The sequence below is a fragment of the Adiantum capillus-veneris genome, chromosome 11 (genome assembly GCF_014529385.1).
Source record: "Adiantum capillus-veneris isolate H3 chromosome 11, ASM1452938v2, whole genome shotgun sequence".
Lineage (NCBI taxonomy): Eukaryota > Viridiplantae > Streptophyta > Polypodiopsida > Polypodiales > Pteridaceae > Adiantum > Adiantum capillus-veneris.
This window is the reverse complement of record NC_140941.1, coordinates 66078559-66101674: the sequence shown is the minus strand read 5'-3', so window position 1 is coordinate 66101674 and position 23116 is coordinate 66078559. Positions and strand designations below refer to the sequence as shown.

General features: G+C 43.3%; 1 protein-coding gene across 1 annotated transcript; it reads left to right on the top strand.

Moving 5' to 3' along the window:
- The first annotated feature begins 1979 nt into the window (after positions 1-1979).
- RFC3 (replication factor C subunit 3) lies at positions 1980-22877 on the top strand. Its single transcript, XM_086523194.1, has 9 exons — positions 1980-2213; positions 3309-3525; positions 4178-4257; positions 4348-4507; positions 4593-4674; positions 4761-4890; positions 21710-21773; positions 21889-21957; positions 22191-22877. Exons 1-9 carry the CDS (start codon positions 2045-2047, stop codon positions 22288-22290), a joined length of 1071 nt encoding a protein of 356 aa, XP_086379320.1. The 5' UTR covers positions 1980-2044; the 3' UTR covers positions 22291-22877.
- The last annotated feature ends 239 nt before the right edge of the window (positions 22878-23116 follow it).

The window sequence follows — 23116 nt, the reverse complement described above, 5'->3', positions numbered from 1 at the left end:
GCCCTATGCACATGAAAGGTTCTTTCATCATTTGATTGAATGTGGCTGGAGCATTTATCAACCCAAAAGGCATGACAAGATATTTGTAGAAGCCAAAAGTTGTCCTTAAGGGCTGTCTTGTGAATATCTTTTGATACAATTTATATTTGATGATAGTAGATCCTTGCAACTTATTAAACAAATCCTCATCACATGCCTTTTGTGTGTACTGTCTTTTTTGTGCACTAATAAGACAAGAGAACAATATGGCAAAGAACTAGGTCTTATCATTCCCTTTTTCATAAGTTTGTTAACTTGTGACATAATCTCCTCTTAATGAGTTGGCAAGACACGTTAAGGAGGCTTGTTAGGAGGAGAGCTTTCTGGTACCAGCTCAATCCTATGATCATCATTCCACCCTTCCAAGAGGTAACTCTCCTGGGATGTTATTGATAAAAAGATCAGCGTGTTCATTTAGAAACGAATAAAGATCACTTTCTCCATTTAATGAACCATTAGAAGAGACAACATCATTCTTAGCAGTATCCTTGACAAAGATCATGTAAGAAAAAATTGAATCCTTTATGGTTAAAGGAGTTATGTGATACAATGGGGATGGTGTGCCCTTCTCATTAACTTGCAAAGTGATGTCTCTACCCTTGTGCTAAAATGCTACCAACCTCTCTGGAAACTTGATGGAAGTAGCCATATGGTCGAACCAAGGTACTCCAAGCAACACATCCTCATACTTGAGTAGAGAGATGAGAAAATCCTCTTTGTCCACATAGGCTTGCACATGAAGCCTTATGGAAGTAGCCATATGGTTGAACCAGGGTACTCCAAGCAACACATCCTCATACTTGAGTAGAGAGATTAGAACATCCTCTTTGTCCACATACGCTTGCACATGAAGCCTTAACTTACTAATCAAAGGTGTGACATGATTCTCCAGGCCTTCAAAGGGTCCTTCAACAGCGTATGTTTGTTCCATCTCATGAGCATGTATTCTTAGCTTTGATGCTAACCCTACATATATATAATTGTATGGAGCCAGAATCAAATTGAACCCTTATCGGATTCCGATGGCACTTCTGAAAAATGCATTTAGATTCTGAAACTCTTTAGTTCACAAACACATTCCTTTGGCCATTGTACATAATTGACCCTTCTATTATTTTTATTTTCTCTCACTAGAATGGCCAATTCTAGAGAGAGAACAATTTAAGTAGACCACAAATGAAATTTGGTGACGAAAGACGCAAGGATACAAGCAAGCAAGAGAGTGTAGTAGAGACATAGAGTCCAATTGCGTTCCCAATGTTGAAACCAATTCTAGATTCCACTCCATTCTCAATTAAAGTTTTATGATTATATTGATTTTTCTTAGCTTTCATCTCCTCACACCATGCTAACATATCCAATTCGTATAATCAAGCTTGGTAGCCTTGCCAACCCAAGATAGACCAAAAGGAGGACTCTCTCTCTCTCTCTCTCTCTCTCACTCGTAAAAATGAAGTAGAGCACTCCAAATTTTGTAGAACAAGGGCTAGCAACTCATAAAAAATAGTGTCTATGAGGAGCTCCTAGCCTTTGTATCAGAGAATGATTTGCAACCTCTTACATATAATCATGTTTGTAGAATTTGCTAAGAGGCTCAGCCATGCACCACTTTGTAGAAATGCAATAGACTATATATGTAAAAAGAAAGCATTGATAGTGTACCACCTAAAAGAGAAATAGCAATATAAAAACAGAGTCGATGTTTCTTTGGCCGTAGCGCATTTTTGCATCTAACAAAATTGTCTGCAAATTCTTCGCCTTTACACATTGACTAACTCCAAATTCCAATCATTAGGTGAGATCGTAAAACTCTAACAGAAACATTGCAAAGCCTCCAAACAAGCCATGACATAAGTTAAAAGGTACCACCTACTACTTGTTTTCATTTCACATCATCTGCACATCAAAGCCATCAAGGCAAACTACTGCGTTAATGCGTTAATACAAAATAAGGAATGTTAGTAATTTAAGTGCCATGCTTTGAGGCGTTCCCGCGCTGGTCAGTATGGAGGCTATGGAGTTGGACGCGCCGATCACGGTCACGTCGAAGCTAACAGCGGCGCAGAAGGGCAAGGCCAAGTTGACCGTCCCTAACAGAAGCGTACCATGGGTCGAAAAATACCGGCCCACCTCCCTTTCAGATGTGGCAGCCCACAAGGACATCATTGACACCAGTGCGTCCTCTCTTCCTGAGAGAGAGAGAGAGAGAGAGAGAGAGAGAGAGAGAGATGTTCTGTGGACTTGGGAGCAGACTTCTACGTTCTTGAGACTAGATGCAGGGCATGAGTGGTGCTATTCACCAATTTGCATATTGTTCACATTTCTTCAGTGACGAGCCTTTGATTATGGCGAATACTTTGGTAGACATTTGGTTAGAGCTTGTGCATACTCTGCACTGCCAGTTGGATACATCGGCATGCTCCTCCAGGGCAGCGGAGGAGTATAGACACTCATATCTCATATGGTGATCTTGCACTTCAGTCTTTTTCAGCCTTGATGAGGGCCACAACCCCCCAGTGGTTCATTTTACACTTCTCATATATGGCACCTCGATGTACATTTAGTTTCCACATTCTGGATTTTCGGAGCCCTGTACTTACGTACTTTCTCTAGGTGATCAGCTCGCTTGAGCACTCCTAGAGATAGATTAGGTGAATGGATGGGGTGTTTATAACTGTAATTTCATTCAGTGCTTTGTGGTCCGTATGCATCCTTACAGAATATATCCTTTGATACAAGAAATCAAGGCAGTAATTTTAGGGGGGCTTCAAGTGCAAGCTAGTTTTTTGAGTTGAGCTACTCTGTTTGTAGGGGCTAAACATCAGCAACCTTATCAGCTGTGTCAGGCCTCACAAATCTGATGTCACCATTGAATCTGAGGTACTTAAAAAATTCCCATCCGCAAATTAGAACAACATTTTTCTGTTTGGAGAACATGTGAGCATTTTGATGCATATGACGACAAAAATAGTTAAGAGTTATATTTCAAGGAGTATAGCTGGACGATGATTTGGAGCCTATCAGACTTATGTACTTTGAGATGCCGCTCTCTTAAGCACATAGCTGCTAATGATGACTTGCAATGTTGCACTGTAGCTCCCATTTTCCACCACCTAGATAAAGCTCCTCGAGATCGGATTTTAGTCCAAGCTACCTTCCGTCTTGGTGTCTGGCTAATTTATATGTGACCATTTTCTCAGTTATTCACACACCTTTTGTGTCAACCTTTGGATCGTAGACAGAGTTCTGATTTTGTTTCTTGTGTGTAGTTGACAGGCTCACAGGTGAAAATAGACTGCCTCATTTACTTCTATATGGACCACCTGGGACAGGGAAGACATCAACCATACTAGCTGTTGCTCGCAAACTATATGGGATTCAGTTTCAGAACATGATTTTAGAGCTTAATGCCTCAGATGATCGTGGCATTGATGTTGTTAGACAGCAAATACAGGATTTTGCAAGTACCCAAAGCATTTCTTTTGGGTATATCCTTACTCATTGTTTCTTTTGTTGTTTATAGAGGCAGTGTCTCTCTTTACTTTCGGAGCTCTAGAGGTTATTGTGCTAGCTGGGGGGAATGGGCTCTGTCTTGAAATGTGAGGTTGATCAGCTAAGCTTTTCTTTATGATTGTTAAATTCTGGGAAGTGGGAAGGGTCCTAAGTGCCTATCTGGAGCTGGTTAAGTAGCGTGTTGGAAGTTTGCTGCTGGTCTATTGTCTTTTGGTAATTCACTTTACTACATATTTCAAAACCAGACCATGTCCAGTCGATTGGAAACTTAACGCATTTGAGAGCTTTTCCTCATTCAATCCAATTTCACTTCAAAAAAATCTGCCTAATATTAATGCAAACAGAATCTAGGATCGACTACATGCATACTAAGGACTTTGGCCTTTGTTTCTCAATTTTAAGTGAAGCTTTTCTAGGAGTACCAGACCAGCGCTTAACGATGATTAGACTTTGCCTCATCTCCACTGTATTTAATTATTTAAACCATGTGTAGTACTCATGTTAGACAACCTGGTCGTCTACTTCCATGTGCAAAGTGGATAATATTTCCTGTTAAAGTGTTTCTCTCTTGAAAATTTCCTGTCAAAGTGTTCCGAAAATTATATAGAAAATCTGTTAAATGCAGGGCTAGAGCCAGTGTAAAACTGGTGATACTGGATGAAGCAGATGCTATGACTAAAGATGCACAGTTTTCGTTGCGCAGAGGTAGGTATATAAACTTGCTATGTTGCCTCAAATTTAATTTTATTTTTCCAATAATCATGAAAAGTGCCTCTTGGGCTTTTATTTCTTCAGTCATTGAAAAATACACCAAAAACACTCGATTTTGCCTTATCTGCAACTATGTCAGCAAGATTATACCAGCTTTGCAATCTCGATGTACGAGGTTCAGATTTGCTCCTCTCAGTGCAGAGAGTGTGACCGAACGGCTACATCACATAATCAAAGAAGAGGGGTATATCTCTAGATAATGGCATTTTTAGTGAATTTTCTTCACGTTTTTTGCCTGTAAAATTTCCACCACTTGGACACTATTTCAGGTTAGATGTGACAGATAGTGGGCTTGCTGCAATAGTAAGGCTGAGTAATGGTGACATGAGACGGGGTCTCAATATATTACAGGTATCTGGATAAAATGCGTGAATAACTTTTGAGCTATCAGACTGTCTGGTATGAGCTGAAAATCTTACTTACCCTTTGGTATGCAGTCGACTCACATGGCATGCCCATCCATTACGGAGGATGTGGTTTACCTTTGCACAGGAAGTCCTATGCCCAAAGATATTGAGCAAATGGCATATTGGCTTTTGAACGAGTCATTTGGCAAAGCTTCTAGTTGTATCCTAAATTGTGGTGCAAGGTTATTATTTTTTTGATGGTAAGTAGTTTTTGCAGCAACTTTTTTTGAAGATATATTTTAATTGCTATTAGACGAGTATACAAGTACACATATGCTCTCGCTCTCTTCTTTAGTTGGATCTTCGTGCTTACACACTCTCGTGTGCACAGATACTACCTTCACTCTCATCCCTCACTTTTAGACATCTCGTGCTCTCATGTTCTCTCCAAGCTTGTGTTCGGTGGCCCTATAGGATAAATTTACAGGCTTTCCTGTCCCTGGCGGGTCATCTCTTACTCTGTTTGCTCCATTCTTTCAGTATCAGATACAGATGGTGGCGAAAAGGGCCCTCGATTGTCCCTGCATAAGGCCACCCTTTGATTTTTCTCCAAGGAGAAAGTAAGCCTTGCAGCTGTAGTGGACTGGTTTCAAGACACATTGGTTGTTTGAAAGAGCATTGGCACTAACCGCCCAATTGAGGGAAGGTTTGCGACATTTATAGACCCTCATAGCATAGTTACAAGGATTGGCCATTTTAGGCTTCTGCTCCCGTTCCCATTCCAACTTTCTGTTTCAAAACCCCGTTTCATTTTAGAAGTGAGTATCCGTAACGGATTATGAAGTAAACGAAAAGATTGGATTTCGTTAATTTGGAAATTGCCGAAGCCGATACAAGTGGGATTGACTCGCTCTTCAATTTCACATCAAGCACAATTTTCCTGCCCTTCTCATTCATCAAGGACCAAGGTAGCTTTCTTAGCCCAATAATCAACCACAGCGTTGTTCTTGTGGTACCAAGGGATTCCTAGGAGGACGTCTGGGTGCCGCTAGAACTGCCTCTGCCTGTTGCCCCATTTTGTCTGGTGTAATTCTAAGTCGAGACTCGAGCCGCCAATTCAGGTGAAATAAAGTTGGCCTTGGCTCCTCCGTCAAAGAAGATGAGGGCTTTGTGATCTCACACCTTGCCCCATTCGCGGCAAAGTTTTGTGCTTTCATCCATTTGATCGAGGTCGGTCCCCATACAATCTGGTATCAGTCTTGCTTTCATCTTTCCTTTTCTGCCACGTTCTTCAGCTGCTCTGGAACTCTCTGGCTTGTCTTCTGATTGTCCTTGATGTTCCTTTTTGGGGCACCTTGCAAAGATGTGTCCTTGTTCTCCACAATCAAAGCACTTCCCCTCCTTGAGGTATTTTGATTTTTGTTCCTCGGTCAATTGGGGTCGTGCATCCTTGTTTTTTTGAAGCTTCCTTCTTCTTTAGTTATCATTTGTCGAGTTCTGTCCAGTCCTTGGTGTTGCTAAATGGACAATTTTGTTATTTTCTTATTTTCTTGAGTAATTTCTTTTTATTGAAATTAGGATATTTAAAGATGTGCACTTGAACCGTAAGGTTAGGAACTGTAGATCTATTGGAATTATTAAAAGCCATCATGAACGGAAAACTCTGATGTGTCATATGATGGGCGACATTAAGCATCGCGAAGGGGTTTTACCGTTGGTTCGGTAGGAGAGACCGGGAAACGAGTATTCCTGATGCGTCACGTGATGGGGTGACAGGAGTATCAGAAAGGGAATATCTCGTTGGTGTGGTAGGAAATCCGAACTAGAAAGAAGAATACGCATAAAGATGCAAGCACAAGAATAAAGATGGGTTTTGAGAAGCTTTTTTAAAAAAGTGGAATATTTTAACAAGTTTTCCGGGAAGAGCAGACACTTTCTCGCGAGGAATCTATGTCTACATTGCATTTGTGCATATGGTTGCATCCAGGGACGCCTGGGAAGTGTTGTGAAAAGCATTGTTTTTAGCTTATAAGGTTTTATTGAGTTTTTAGGCAGGTTCATACCAATTTTAAAATATGCCGGCTGCCCACTTAATAAGTGGGCAGCCACTTAGAAAATAAAGCATCAAAACCAGCCAGCCAATTCTCTCTCCCTATTTCAGGTAGAACAAAAAAATAAAAAATAAAAATCCACCCCAATCTCTACGCGGCGAGTCTCTGCTCAACTATTCCAGCTATGGCCAAGGAGCTATAAAAGCACCACATGCCTTCACTTAGAGGAGGAGTTGCCAGCACCAGCAAGAGAAGACTCTGTCGCCAGAAGACACAAGAGACCGCAATACTAAGAAGTACGGAAGTCGCTTTTCCCACGCAAGAGCGACAGGTATCTATTGTGGATTCGCCATACGAATTGTTGTCGTGTGTGTTTGCAGGTTCTTCATTGCGAAGGAGAAGCGGGAAGGCTTCGGTCTACGCTTGAGAATCCGGGAATGGAATTCGGAAATTGTCTGCGGAGTCTCGACTCCGAGTACAGATGGAAAAAGGATTGAGAGCTCACCTCTCGGATTTCCCTTACGGGAAGGAACGACCATTGAATCAGAGAATTAGAACGGAGGGGTTTTCTCCGGTTCTTGTGCTTGTAAAAAGATTCTCCCTAATAAAGGATTCTCTTTCGGGGGGGGGGGGGGGAGGGAGGGGGGGGGATGAGCCTATCTTCTGGTCCCAAATACTGTGTCGAACTTCTCTCTCAACTCTATTTAGTTGAAAGATTAGTTATGTTCACCTTGTTGATTATTCGTATGCGCTCCCATTTGTGACACTTGGTGTCAAAACTTGATCAGTGGGGTAAGTCAGGTTATCCGAATGCATAGCAAATCCTTGCTTAGTATGCCCCATAAGTTGTTGTATGGACTCGGACTTCTGTTGAAGGCAGTATTCTCGGATCTCTTTGGGAAGTAAACAACAAAATCGCTCGATTTGCTGCTTGAAAGTGACCTTCTTAAAAGAAGAGGTAGGTAGAAAAGCATCCCAAAATCTCTCATAATAAGCATCCAAAGTGTCTGCCTCGGTCATCCGAAGATGGTTCTAACCGGTTATCACATCTATGATCTCGTTCGTACTCTTGAGTCATCCAAGAGGAAATAAAGAGCCCTTTGAACTTTAACCACTTTGTCAAGGCTTCTTTCCTTAAGAGAAGAGCGGATCACCACGTTTGTGCACTTCCTTTCAAAAATGATGCTGCCCTCCTGATTGTGGAGTGCTCTTAGTAGCGACCTCCAGAGAATGCTGTGTCAAACTGTTGAATAATGGCTAAAGCCTTGGGAGCATCTTGAAACCGTGAAAAGGTTTCAAACTCTACTGCATGTCCACCCTCCTTGAATTCCTTGGTCTTTTTGTCCTTGTCCTCGAGAAAATCATATTGGTTGGCTCTGTAAAAGTGCTTCTTCTTTGAATAAAACATGTGGTCATCGGACTCCGAACTCTCAGAGGCGGATGAATCCTTGTCAAAATCTGTCAGAAAAGTGTCGAGATTTGCGGTATGGTCTGCTCTTCTTTGCCTTCTTGTTCTTTCCAAATCTCTGGTTCTTTCTTCGTTTCTTGCCCTTTCTGTTCTCATCACTCGAATCGAAAGAGGAAGAGCTATCCGTACTGTCAAAAGAAGACGAGGATGAATTGGAAAATCCTTCGAAGCATACATGTTTCTTTTGTTTTCTTGCACTTGCAAAAGCAGATTGATGGCCCAAATAACCAGGGTAGTCAGTCCCCTTGTTGCGTTTCTTCGATTGTCTTCTTGTCCCCAAAAGTTGGTTGACTCGTCTTTCGACAACATCATCAAGTTCATCTTCAGTAAACATCCTTGGGATAGGAGGTTTCTTGAGGGCTGACTTTGTTGGTGTATCAATGGCTTTCTGCCAATGAGTATGCACTTCGTCAATCGGGTGTCGGGTAAAAAATTTGGCATATTGTGGATCCTTCGTAAACTGGAGCATCTGCTTTGCGTAATCATCAACCTGTTGTTGACGTTGCATCTCCATTAGTTGATACTCCGTAGGCCGAGGTGGCTCGTATTGTTGATCTGTTGATCCATTCGAATTCCCCGTGCTGCCTTCCATTCCAGAAGTGTCAGGAGGATTAATCTGATTCTTGCTAGAATCCATGTGTGTCGCGGATAAAGGGATTGGATTTCTCCGTAGAAGGGAAATCAGCTGAGCTCTAATACCACTGTAATAGACTTGGGCACCCCAAGTCTAAAATCTGGCACGACACACGAGAGAGAATCACTTTAAAATACTTCACACTTAATTCATGGTTCAATTGAGTCAACACGGCCCTGCGTAGTTCCGTGCCCGGAGAGATTGGCCCCAAAGACTAGTGCCCCTTTCGGTATTTCTTTTTGTATTAATGCTTCAGCAAAGTACAATTGCCCATAGGTCCTCTCTACTCATAGGCTCATCAGCACAAGTGAGCTACAGAGAGGCCAAGGGGTCTTATTTAAAGGCCGTTGGCCATGGAAAAGCAATTACATGAAAAGCCTTCAACTCAAAAGCACTTGGCTCCAAAAGCTGCCAACGCGTTTTGCGGAATTTCGTATAGGTGCCACGTTAGCTCAGCCAGCGTGATTTATAGATTTCCGTACGGTTCGCCACGTCAGCACACCCAGCGCGATCTGCTGATTTTCGTACAGTCAGCTCGCTAGCCTCTTTTAATATTGCTAGTGTCCCTAGGGCCGTGTCGGGAGGTGCCCATAAGTTGGGACAACTTATCAGTGTTCTTTTGGTCCGTTAGGCATGCCACATCATCAATTTCTGCCAGATACTGATAGGCTGACAATATTTTGCAGAATGACTTTATGAACATATGTACATTGGATTGGAAATGTCCTTGATTGAATTGAAGACATGTGATCATTTATGTGTGTATCGTTAGAGACATGTAGAGAAAGATGAAATGTCTGCAGCATTTTATTTGATAAATGATTTGAACTTAGTGCATCTAGACATTTGTTAGAGATCAATGGGATTTTGATGTGATGGCTAAGTGAATGAGATTCTAGTGTATCAAGGTTTCTATGTGGATGAGATGACCGATACGGTTGTGAGTGCGTCAAGAGTTCTGGAAGGATGAAATGGTTGCACAGTGATCTAGGTGAATCAAGAGTTTTGGACGGGATGAGATGGCCAGATTAAATGATTGAAACACGGTGTTCAGTGTTAAGTGTGTGATTTTGTGAATTGCATGCTCAATGAACGTACTGTCTGTGGGGATGGTTATGAGCATGGTTTGCTTGAAATGTGAAAAGAAAGGGACATGAATATGATAGTAACAAGATTTAGTAGATCAAGACATTTGTGAAAAGATCAGCACGGTGTGATGTGATTGCTAAATGGTTACAATGATCATGATTTGTATCTGAGACCCTTGACAGAAATGTGATTGATCAATGACTAATGTCTTTGTAGAACTGTTGGATTTGTGGAAGAATACATAGAGTCAGTGTCTATCGAAGAAAGTCTTTTGTCGTTTGGCTGTTTTGCAGGTGTAATCAAGGGTGATTACAAGTCTTTCATGAGCGGGGAATGCCATAAAGTGATGACGTGGCGTGTCCAACTAGAAAGAACTAGCCGAGAGGATGAGAGAAATTGAACCCAGAAGATGGGTCGAGGGGCCAAAGGGTTGGGGATTAAAAATCTAATGCTTCTAATCCTTTGTTGTAGTCTCCTCCGGTGAAGTGTGCTTCTGCATCTCGGTCATGGTCGTCTCGATTTCCTAAGCTCAATCGCCCTGTCAATGAGGGTGCCTTTGGTATGGATGTGGGTACTCCTTTGTGCTAGCTGCTGGCCTCTTACTTCTCCTTCCACTCCTGCTTCTCTCAATCCGAAGAAATCTGTGATCTGCCTCTGAGGCTGTAGTGCTTTTTGTCTTCTCATTAGATTATCCCTGTGCCGATGTAGTTCCAGTAGGTACAAGCCTAAGCATCTTTGATCTTGGTATTGCATGACTCTATCTAGAGGTCCAAAGCCTTCTTTAAATAGGCAATGGAAACGCTCACGTATCTCATAGTATACAGTGCAATGGCATATGTAGTGTAATTCTGTCTCTGGCTCCATTCCGCATAACGTGCAAATTCTGCTCTCAGGTGGGATTCCCCTAAATCTGCCAAATTCAATTTCCAACTGGTGTGAGGATGTACAAATCTGACCAATAGCACATCTCAAACCATGAGACAGGTGGGTATCCATGTAGCTTGAGCGAATCACAAATCCATCTTCAGATAGCTGTAGGAAGTTTTCTTTGTAGTCGGCCATCTTCGTGCCCAATTCTTTTGTAGGGTCTACCCATGTCCTCTTAGTATCCAACTGTATAAGATCCTGACGGATGATTTTATTAATCTTTCCATACTGAACCTGTGTCTTTGAAACCACGAGGAGAGTTGCGCATACCAGCATGATGTATCCCCTTTCATTGCTAATTGTCGAGAGGATTCGAGGGCCAGTCTAGTATATCGGCAATTATTTGTATCCCACAAACCATGTATAAAGGACACTGATGTGGTAAGAGCTTCAATTTCTATCGGAGGGCCAGCTAGTTCCGCTCGGGTAATCGCGTGTGGTACGGAGGCCTTGGCTCTAATCATTCGGGAAATCATAGATACCAAACGTCTCTCCATTGACTTCCAATTATCCCGATCCACAGATGGTCCCCAAATCTGGACCCCGTAAAGCATAGCCGAAGCCACCACAGTATCAAAGACCCAAAGTTTTGTTCGTGATTCTTGAAACTGCACTTGTGAACACATCCTCTCCAACCCTCCCAAGGTCGCAGAGGCTCTGGACAATCTAGCATCCGCTGCTTTCTTAAGAGTAAACTTCGGTCCTGCAAATACCACACCAAGGTATGTGTATGCCTCTGTGTACTCTATTGTATCGTGGCCATATGCAAATGTAGGTGCCGATCTCCTAACCCACTGCGGTGTGGTGTTAAACACCATAACTTTGGTTTTACCCAAGTTTACTGACAGTCCACTGTCCTCTGCGAATTTATGTAATGCATCTAGCTGCCTCTGCATTCCATCTGGTGATTCTGCTATCAATACAATATCATCTGCGTATAACAACAAAGGGATCCATGACCCTGCAAGTTGAGCACCTCTGTCACCCTCTCGATCAATGTAATCTGATACCTCATCTATGTACATACCAAATAAAGTAGGGGACAGTGGGCATCCTTGCTTTACTCCAACGGTGGAATGAACAATGCTGGAATCCCTTCTGGAGTACGTACATAACCAGTTACTGACCCGTATAAGGCCATGATCCCCCAAATAATCTCTTTGGGAACCCCTAACTCTTGCATCCTGCGCATCAATCTGGCCCTTGGTACTGTATCAAAAGCTTTCCGAAAATCCACAAAGCAACAATACATCCTTCTCCCGCTTGCTCTTCCTTCCTCAATAATGGCTCTGAGCGTAAGAATATGATCTAAAGTGGAATAACCCCTCTTGAATCCAGCTTGTCCTGTTGCCCTTATGCCCTCATTCTCTGCCCATCTACTCAATTTTTGTTCAAGAATGGATGCGTACAGTCGGGTCGATGTGTGACCTACCATAATGGTACGGTAGTTCCCAGGTATCATAGGATCCCCTGACTTGAAAATAGGTACGATAGTAAATAATTTCCAAGATTCAGGTAATCCTTCACACATGGCCCGATTAAACAGACGAGCAAGGACTTCTGAAAGTAGATCCCTGGCATGGATCAGATGTTCTGCTACTAAACCATCATGATCATATGCTCTTCTTGTCTTCATCTTATCAATGGCTTTTTTCACCATTTCCGTAGTAAAGAAAGTACTAGTAGCAGGGCATGGCTCTAGCGGATCTGGTAATGGAGGCTGTCTAGATACCATATATAATGATGTTACATATTGACCCCAAATCTCAGGAGAAGTAATCGTCGGAGGCGGTGAGTGCTCGTGAAATAAGCGCCAGGCCTCATGTGAGTCTTGACTCAAGAAGAGCTGATATAAATCCTTCTCCAGTTTGGCTAAAAATGCCCTTTTCTTGCGACGTACTATACGCCGAAGAGCAATCCGAAACTGCTTATATGTGATGATCCCAAGTGTAAGCTCTTTCTGGACCTGGGTTCTCGTCTCTCTGCATTCCTCGTCATACCAACTGTTTTGAGCCATGTTCCCAGATCCTCTCTTCTGATCAGGTTGAGTATGTGGGTATGCCTCTTGTGCTGCTCCATGTAGTATCTCTGTTAACTGAGAAGTAATCTCCTCTACAGTATATACTGGCTCGGCTGCCCACATCCTATTATAGATCTTTTCCACATAGACCGAATCAGTCTCTTGCGTCAAAGTATATCTTGTGTGTGTCTTTGTCACAAAGTGATGACGCGGCGGACAGCAGAAACCCTAATTTCTGCCAGAAACCCTAAAATTCCTGCAAACCCTAATTTCTGCCAAAAACCCTAATTTCCAAAAATCATGGAGGTTATATATATATATATATATATATATATATATTGAAATGATGAGCGACGCGAATTTTGCTTTTTTTTATATAAAAAAAGAAAAGACTCTCTAAAGAGAGAGAGAGGACTACTGCTTTTGATTTTAAAAGCTTTTGGGGCTCTGCTTTTGGGCATCCCTTGTAACCTTTAAATAAGTGGTGAGGGTCTCACTTCTGAGAGCATCTGGACGCAGAGTCTGAGAGTGAAACCCTAACCGCTCTCTTGTACTTTGATGATTGATTAATACAAAAAGAAATACCGAAAGGGGCGCCAGTCTTTGGGGCCAATATCTCTAGGCACGGAACTCCGCCGGGCTAGTGCAAATCTATTGTGATCTGTGAATTGTTTTGAAGTGGTTATTTGGTGCTGTCGCGGTTGATTCTTGACTTGGAGTGTCCAAGTCTGTTACAATGGTATCAGAGCACGGCCGATTTCTCTTCTACGGAAATCCGATCCCCGAATTTTTTTTCCGCGGCACCTATGGCTTTAGGCAATGATCAGTCGACTCCCTCTGCATTTGGAGATGCGGGCTGGGATCACAACGAAGATTCAGACAGAGAGTATGGCCCGCCTTGGCCTACTCAGGCGGAGCAAAGAGAGATGGAGCGTCGTCAATTGATTGGCGATGCAACAAAGATGATGCTCAATTTTGCCAAGGACCCGAAGATGGCAAAATATATGCCTCTTTGGAAGGTACAGATGGAGTGGCCAAGAACCACAACACCACTCCCGAAACCCGCTCTCAAGAAACCTTCTGCCTCCAAGAAATATACGGAGAAGGAACTAGAGACCGTGGTTGATGCACGGATTGCTCAACTTTTCGACGTGCAAAAGAAGGACAAAAAGCACGGCAAAAAGCAGAAGAAAGGCACTGACTTCCCGGGATATTTGGGTCGTCGGTTGACATTTGACAAGGCAAAGAAACGGAAGAAGCGTGTTCGATTTGAAGGAGTACCCAGTTCTTCTTCTTCTTCGTCTGACAGTTCTTCTAGCTCCTCGGATTAGAGCGAAGAAGACAGAAAAAGCAAAAAGCGAAGCAAGACACAAAGCTTTGGAAAGGGCAAGAAAAAGGCAAAGAAGGCTACATCTCGCCCAGAGACTGACAGTTCTAGTGAGGACTCGTCTACAGACAGCTCAGATTCCGATGACGGAAAGTTTTATGCGAACAAGAAGAATTTTTACAAAGCCAACCAGTATGACTTTCTTGAAGATAAAAGCAAGAAGTCTGAGAGTTTAAGGAAGGTGGCCACTCGATCAAGTTTGATACTTTTCAGGATACTCAGATGCTTCGAAGGCTTTGTCTTTTATACAGCAGTTTGACATCGCTTTCGTGGGAGGACGCTATTCAGAGCACTCTAAGATTCGGAGAGCTACCTCTTACCTTAAGGGGAATGCTCGTACTTGGTAGTCCACGCTTTTTTAAACAAGACTGCGCCGGTTAAATGGCTGAAATTTAAGAAGCTTTTTATTTCTTCTTGGTTGACGCAAGAATATGAAAGAGATATACGAGCTGCTTGGAACCATCTTCGGATGACCAAGAAAGATACAATCAATGCTTATTGTGAAAGATTCTTGAGCTCTTTTCTACCCGCCTCTTCATTCAAGAAGATCTCGTTCAGAGAACAGATTGAGCGGTTTACCTTGGGTCTACCTACAGAGATCTGAGATCACTGCTTGGAACAGAAGTCAACTTCTATTCAGGAGTTGATGAGTCATGCGAAGCGGGGCTTTGCCATTCACTCTGGCAGTCTGACCTACCCCACAGATGAGGCCATGACACAACGAGCTAAACAGACTTCTGGGAATGAAAGTAGAAAGAAAAAGAGCAACCAAGAGAAAAATGATGCACGACCCAACCTTACTCTTGAGGAGAGAGCTCGCTTCATTAGAGAGGGGAAGTGCTTTGGATGCGGGGAACAGGGACATATCTCCGCGAAGTGCCCTAAAAAGGCACAGAAAGAACAGAATGATAAAGACGACGACAGGCCCGAGCGTTCGAGAGCAGCTGAGGAATGTGGCAGAAAAGGCAGATAGAAAAGCAGAACTGGTATCACATGGCGTGGGACGTGTACCGAATCTAATGAGTGAAAGTACAAACTTTGCCGCTTTTGGGGCAAAGTGAAGGATCAGGAAGCTCTTTTGAAGAAGCAAAGGCCAACTTCTTTTCACTTGGAATTGGCGGCTCGATTTGGAATTACGCTCGACAGACTGACGCCAATATGCAGAGGTAGTTCGACTGGCACCCGGATGGGATGTTGCCATTACACCGACCATTGGCAAACTTTGTTTGCAATGACAAGGGTGTTCAGGGCACGCGAGTGACGTTCTACTCAGGATCCCTTGGTACCACAAGAACTACGCCATGGTTGACTACCGGGCCGAGAAAGCGACTTTGATAAATGAAGGGCTTAGAGATTGTACTTGATGAACTTCAGTTTCTTACTCATTCTTTGGGAGAGAACTGAACGTTGGATAAAGGTTGAATATGTTTTGACCTGATCAAAAGAACGCCAAGATTTTTCTCCACACATGTCGATTGCTTTTCAGAGGGCCTGAAGATCAAACCATTGATCTGATACCTGGAAGCACGCCACCGAATCGGCCACCTTACCGTGTGAGCCGAGTACAGAATGAAAAGATTATGAACCAAGTGAAAGACCTCTTGGAAAAGGGTCTTGTCCAGCCTAGTACTTCACCGTATTGCTCTCCAGTGTTGTTGGTTTTGAAGAAAGACGGATCTTGGAGAATGTGCATCGATTATAGCACTCTCAACGAAATCACCATCAAGAACAGATTTCCGATTCCTAGGATCGATGATATACTCGACAGGTTACAAGGATCCTCGTGCTTTAGCAGGATTGATTCGAAGAGTGGATATCATCAGATCAGGATAGTGCCGGGAGACGTCTACAAGACAGCTTTTCGGACGACTTTTGGGTTATTTGAGTTTTTGGTAAGCCTTTTGGCTTAACCAATGCTCCTGCGACATTTAGCCGGATGATGGACAGGATTTTTCGAGAGTACAGGCTATTTGTTGGCACTTTCTTTGCCGACATCATTGTTTTCTCCAAGAATGAGGCAGAACATAGAGATCATCTGCTTCAAATCTTTCAGGCATTACGAGATCACACGTTAGTGATTAATGCAAAGAAAAGTGAATTTTTCCTACCAGAGATACATTTTTTGGGACACATTGTGTCAGCACGCAGGAGTGCAAATGGACCCGGCCAAGATAGAGACTATCCGTGATTGGCCCGATTTGAGGAATGTCCATGAAGTTAGAAGCTTCTTGGGACTGTGTTCGTACTACAGGCGGTTCATACGAAAGTTTGCAGAGGTTGCTTCCCCTTCGCATACCTTGACACAGAAAGGAGTACCTTTTTCGTGGGGACCCACAGAGGTGACTGCCTTTTGGACATTGAAAGAGAAATTGACTACGGGACCTATTTTGACTTTGCCGGACTTGCAGAAGTCATTTGAAGTATATTGTGATGCTTGTGGTCGTAGTCTGGGTGCGGTCTTGATGCAAGAAGGTCATGTCATAGCTTACGAGAGCCGTTTGTTCTCTAGGCCGGAGATGACAGCACAGATCTATGAGAGAGAGCTTTTGACGGTTATCCATGCTCTTACTCAGTGGCGGCATTACCTACTCGGAGCGGATTTTACTGTCTTTACAGACCATCAGAGTTTGCGCTACTTCTTGTCACAGAAGCAGCTTTCGGAAAAGCAGATGCGGTGGGCGAACATCTTGTCACAGTTCCATTTCCAGATTGTCCATGTGCAGGGACAGAAGAATGTGGTGGCAGATGCTTTGTCTTGGAAACCGTTGGTTTTGGCTATTTCCGCGATACATCATAGGAGCTTCGAGGATATGGTCGATCGGTATGCCACAGATACAGATTTTGCAGATATTTTTCACACGGATATGGGATGGGGAGACAGTAGCTGGATACTCCCTTCGGGAAGGCTACTTGATGAAAAAGACTATGTTGTGCGTTACACAGCCGTTGAGGGAAAAGGTTATGACTGAATACCATTGTCCACCTTTTACGGGTCACCGCGGCATTGCTACCACCATGAAAGGGATAGAGAGATACTTCTTTTGGCCGTGACTCAAAAAGGACGTGGAAGAGTTGTGCGCAGTATGCCAGAAGGTCAATTTTGACAGGCATAAGGCATAGGGATTGTTAAAGCCTTTACCCATACCACCCGCCCCTGGAAAAGTATTGAAATGGATTTCATTTTTGATCTCCCGAGAACACAGAATGATCACAATGATTTTTCGATACATGGCACGTCTGAGATGATTGTCTCCGACAGAGACCCTAGATTTATGAGTTTGTTTTGGAAGGCAATTTGGGAGAACATTGGCACGCAGTTGCAGTTCTGGTCATCGTTCCACTTGCAGACTGACGGGCAATTTGAGATTGCCAATTCAGTGATTTTATATTTATTGAAGTCTTGTATCTCGGATCAAAAGACTCAATGGGAAAAGAACTTACCTTTGGTGGAATTTGCCTACAATAACACGATACACTCTTCGACGGGGAAGACGCCATGTGAGATTGTTGAAAGTGCTGCGAAGGTTCCATCCTTCCTGAGCACGAAAGATTAGATATTTGAAGCGGATGAATATTCGCGAGATTTGGATACGGCTTTTGCCAAGGTTCGCGAGACTTTGCAAGAGTCTCAAGAACGACAAAAAAAGGCAGCGGATCGCCATCGTCGCGACTTGAAATTGAAGGAGGATGATTGGGTGCTCTTACTTTTGAGAAGGCACGCCTACGAAAGAAAAAGGGAAAGGAGAGGCTTTTTCCAAAGCTTAGTATGCGATACTACGGACCTTTCCAGATCACTAACAAGATAAATGATGTCTCCTTTCGATTGAAACTGCCAGATACTTGGAGGATTCACAATGCATTGCATGTGAGTCTCTTGAAACCTGTTAAGGGTGATGTGCCTGATGATGGGGAGCCTGATGAGCAACCCGAAGTGGAAGAAAACGAGGAGATCCTTGTTCCTGAATAGATTTTGGCACGTAACGATACGAAGAAAGGTAAAGTCCGAAGGCGGTTCTTGGTTTAGTTCAAGAACTTTCCTACATTTGATGCGAAGTGGATGGAGGAGGAGGACCTAGCAGATACTCCTCGGATTGTGAAACTTTACCTCGATGTTTTGGTTTCGCATAGTCTACTCCAAACAGAACCCAGAATTCAGCTTGGCCGGAGATCTGGTGCAGTGGGATGCACAAGAGGGGAGTCACTCCGCTCCTTTGTCAACAGATGCCTCGATTTTGATACTAAAGTCACTGATGTCTCTTTGAGCTTCAGGGATACTGAGAGCTGACAGTATTCTGCTGGATGACTTTATGAAATGGAATTCCTGATAATGATACCGATTTGTTCTTGACTTCTTGTGAGTGCAGGAACTGATAGCCGAAATGAGTGCAGCATTTTGGTCTGATTGATCTCGAATAGACATGGTTGCAATAGGGGTTAGTCAATCGGACATCGATGAGGTCCTGATTGGACCTAGATGTGATTGCTAGCTACATTGCCGATAAATCATGGTCTAAGATCCGACTGAATGTTGAATGTCATGTGATGTCCTGTGATGTCTGGTGATGTGCTGTGATGTCGTGTGATGTGACTGTCGATTTTGTACATGTGCTAGATGTGTGTTCCTAGTACGTAGGTACTAACAGTCAGTGTCTGCTAAGACGGTTTATGGCTTTTGTCGGTTTTGCAGGCGTAATCGCGGTCGATTACAATGCTTTCAAGAGGGGGGTATGTCACAAAGTGATGCCGTGGCGGATAGCAGAAACCCTAATTTTTGCCAGAAACCCTAAAATTCCTGCAAACCCTAATTTCTGCCAAAAACCCTAATTTTTGGAAATCGCGGAGGCTTTTTTTTTTTTGAAATGATGAGCGACGCGAATTTTGCTTTTTTTTTATATAAAAAAAGAAAAGACTCTCTAAAGAGAGAGAGGACTACTGCTTTTGATTTTAAAAGCTTTTGGGGCTCTGCTTTGGGCATCCCTTGTAACCTTTAAATAAGTGGTGAGGGTCTCACTTCTGAGAGCATTTGGACACAGAGTCTGAGAGTGAAACCCTAACCGCTCTCTTGTACTTTGATGATTGATTAATACAAAAAGAAATACCGAAAGGGGCGCCAGTCTTTGGGGCCAATATCTCTAGGCACGGAACTCCGCCGGGCCAGTGCAAATCTATTGTGATCTGTGAATTGTTTTGAAGTGGTTATTTGGTGCTGTCGCGGTTGATTCTTGACTTGGAGTGTCCAAGTCTGTTACAGTCTTCTTGTTTTGTACTTGAGAGGCATTGTATTGGAAGGAGATTGATAAGGTCAAGAGAGCATGATCCACTGCAATCCCAACCGGTCTGGGTCCCATCTTAAAGTCCTCGATACTAGAAATAAAGCTTGGTGAAGTCATGACATAATCCACTGTACTGGCCCCATGCTTGTGCGGGAAGCATGTGAATCCCCCAGATAAAGGGAAATTCTCTAGACCATTAAGTATGGCCAAACCATGTATAGTTGCCATCTCCATGAGATGTCTCCCATATTCAGTGTGCTCTTTATCCTGTGAGTTTCTAGTAAGCCCCCTCTGTGATAAATCCACTTCTCTGAGCATTTCCTCAGAAGTATCATAGAATACTGCTTGAGAGTTGGCCGTTTTGGCATTAAAGTCTCCTAAGAGAACGATGTCTCCATCTCTAGAGAACTCCCATATGTCATTATTCAATATGGAGAAAGGGGACTGTCCTTTAGGTGAGGAGTAGACTGATGTACTTGGAGGAAAGTAGCATATAGCGATATATAGAAATCTACCTGTCTCGGCTCTTATTCTCACCCACATATACCTTGCTTGCTCATCTTTCCTGATAATCTGTAGTAGTGGTTTCAGCTCCTCTTTAAATAAGAATGCTACTCCTCCTGAACCCCGGCTACCCCGTAGAGATCTCTTGTGTGGTCGACCAGCTGTTTCCCATAAATAGCCCTTCACATGTGGCATACGCTGTCCCGGTATCTGGTGTGTCTCTGAGTAGAAAACTATGTCTCTGTTCCTAAAGCTGTCTTCAAAGGCACCTACATCTAGCCCATATGATCCATTACAATTCCACGCCGCTATTCGGAGTGTCGCCCGATAGGTCTCACACCGTCATGCTGAGCGCTTTTCCAGAACCACTACTTTCCCTCCTCTATAAAAGGCGATTTTCCCCTTTTCTCTTGCTTCCCTGATCTCTGGCATCAACTCTTGCATGTGTGCCACTTGTGCCAATGTAAGGTCATCTCCCAAGAAAATACCGGTTCTCTTAAGAGTTGGCCTCTTCTTTAGAAATTCTTTCCTTATTTCTATATTCGGGAAGCAGAGAATAAGTGCCCTATCCTTTACGTTTCCCTTCTCATCGGTTCCTTTCTTGCCCACTCTCCATGCACTTGTGTGAGTAGGCTCTGTGATGCCCATGCGTTGTAGCAGTTCCTTCACTTCTTCATGTACATTCTCTTTGTCTTTGACTCCTGTGACCCGCACATGCAGAGCCCGATTCTTCCTTTTCTGCTCTTCCTCAATGGTCATATTAATAATGGTGGAGGTAGGTGTGGTCTCGGGCATCTGGGCCTTCCCTTTCTTCGCATCCTCAATCCATTTCTTTGCTTCATCAACCTTTTCTTGTGTCTTAAAAAGACGTTCCGCCCATGAAGATGCCGTTTTCGATTTCTGTTCATCTCCTTCCCGTAGAGCTTTCATCTGATCCTTCATGTCCTCGAGCTCCTTCAGCACCGAAGGTCGGTCGTCTCCCTTCTCCTTAGTTGCAGATTTGCAAGCCGCAAGTTCTCCTTTTAGCTCCTCGATTATTGCATCTTTTTCCCCCATGTGCTTTTCCATATTTGTTCTCCATGCTTCAAAACTTGCTACTGCCTCATCGAGTTTCTTTTGCATAACGCATTCTGTCACATTTACTTCGGCCTTGATTAGGTTTCGTAATTCCGTTTTCAAGATCTGAATCTCCTCATTCTGTATCCAAATGCTGAAGTTCTACAATGATCACAACACATGCCAAAAGTACCAAGGGGAGGTACAATTGCCAGGGAGCTCTGTCTCTACTTCCGCAATGCAAGAATGCCGCAGAGAGCCCCTAAGGCTTGTATTTAAAGGCGCCTGACCTCGAAAAGCAACTGCTGTGAAAATCTGTGCTCTCTAAAGCACTCAGACCCAAAAGCCGGCACCTAGAGCTGCTTCCGCAATTTGCAGATCATCCGTACAATTTTTGCGTTTTGCAGGCTGTCTGTACAGTTTGCCACGCCAGCATCTTTTGTGGATTACTTTGGTCCGGCCGCTTGCATACGTTATACGCCCGCCCCCCCCCCCCCCCCCCCCCCCCCCCCCCCCCCCCCCCCCCCCCCCTTTTCCCCAGTTGAGACTTTTAAGTGTTTTGTCCCCATCAATGACATTTTTTATTTGAGTTACTTGAGCTAATGTATTTGGTCCTTAACTCCTAGACAGTGATTTCTGATTTGAAGACAAAGAAGGGTTTGGCCCTTGTTGATGTCATTAGAGAGCTTCATCCGTAAGTACAACAAAGTAGTCCAAACCTGTGACTTTTTGGCTTGGCTTCTGCCATGTTTTCAAATAAATTAGCTTTCTTGTTCATTTTAACGTTTGGGTCATTTACATTTTTGCAGGTTTGTTTTTAGCATCAATATGCCCTCTCCAATTCGCGTTCAGTTAATAAATGCATTAGCTGATATCGAGTAAGTGGCAATTTTACTACTATGTATGATGCGCGTGCTCAAATAGTAACATCTAATATTTTAATGCTTGTTGTTCTGCTATTTCACATTGTTGTGAATGCACGAGTACTTATCAGTGTTTTATTATATGCTATGAAGATGGACTAGGCCCAAATTTGAACCAGTTTTATGTAGGGTTTACTTGCCTTTTTCTCTAGTACAGCTGGACGATAAGGCACTGGATTTTTCTGCAGGTACAGACTAGCGTCTGGTCCAAACGAGAAGCTACAGCTTGGAGCAATGATTGCTGCCTTCACACATGCCAGAATTGCTCTTGTTGAAGCTGCACAATAACAATTTGCCTAACTCAAGAACCCCAGTCACCATGTCATCTTACTACAATAATGGAAAATCTACCCTTTATGGCTGCTTTTTGTGCCATATTAGGCACTATTTTGTTGGCCATTCCATTACTTCCTCTTGCGGTGAGAAGAGCTGTTACTCTTCCGCATTTTGCAGAAAATTTGGAAGCAAGCAACCGTGGTGGTCATGAGCTATAAAAGCTCCTTTGGTGCCATTGTTTGCATCAAAGGAAATAGATCTTCAATGTGAGTTTTAGGGGAGCTGGATGTGCTGTAGCTCCAATTGTAGTTTTTGCATGTTATTTAATTTGGTTTTAGGTACAAGAAACATCTTCCCGCTCAGGTTTGAGGCCTCACTTGTAAGAGGTTTTCTGGAAGGTTTACCTATGGTGGAATATTAAACACCACATGTAACTAGTAGAGGATGCTTGGGAGAAGTGGTTATGTACGTGATAGACTATTTCTAACTTATGATATGAGCCCTTTGGTGCATACAACTGGATTTATAATGTAAGCACACCATGGTTCTGTTGCCATTCGGAGGTTCCATGTTCATAGTAGAATCCGTTTTCTTCTTCATGTTTGGTCTACTTGGTCTAGAGTTTTTAAGTGTCTGGCTAAGGCACTCAAAAGTGACTTGCAGGTTGGTATATGATCTTCATTGGCAATCTTCATGAGTATGTGTTTCGTATTTCTAATCCTGAATTTTGCAAGCGGACCTCCTCCTTGCTCTGTGAAGCAAGTGCCCTGCTTATTGAGAAGGTCACAGCATGCTCTGCACATACATCATGTAGTACACCTACACACGGGCACATACC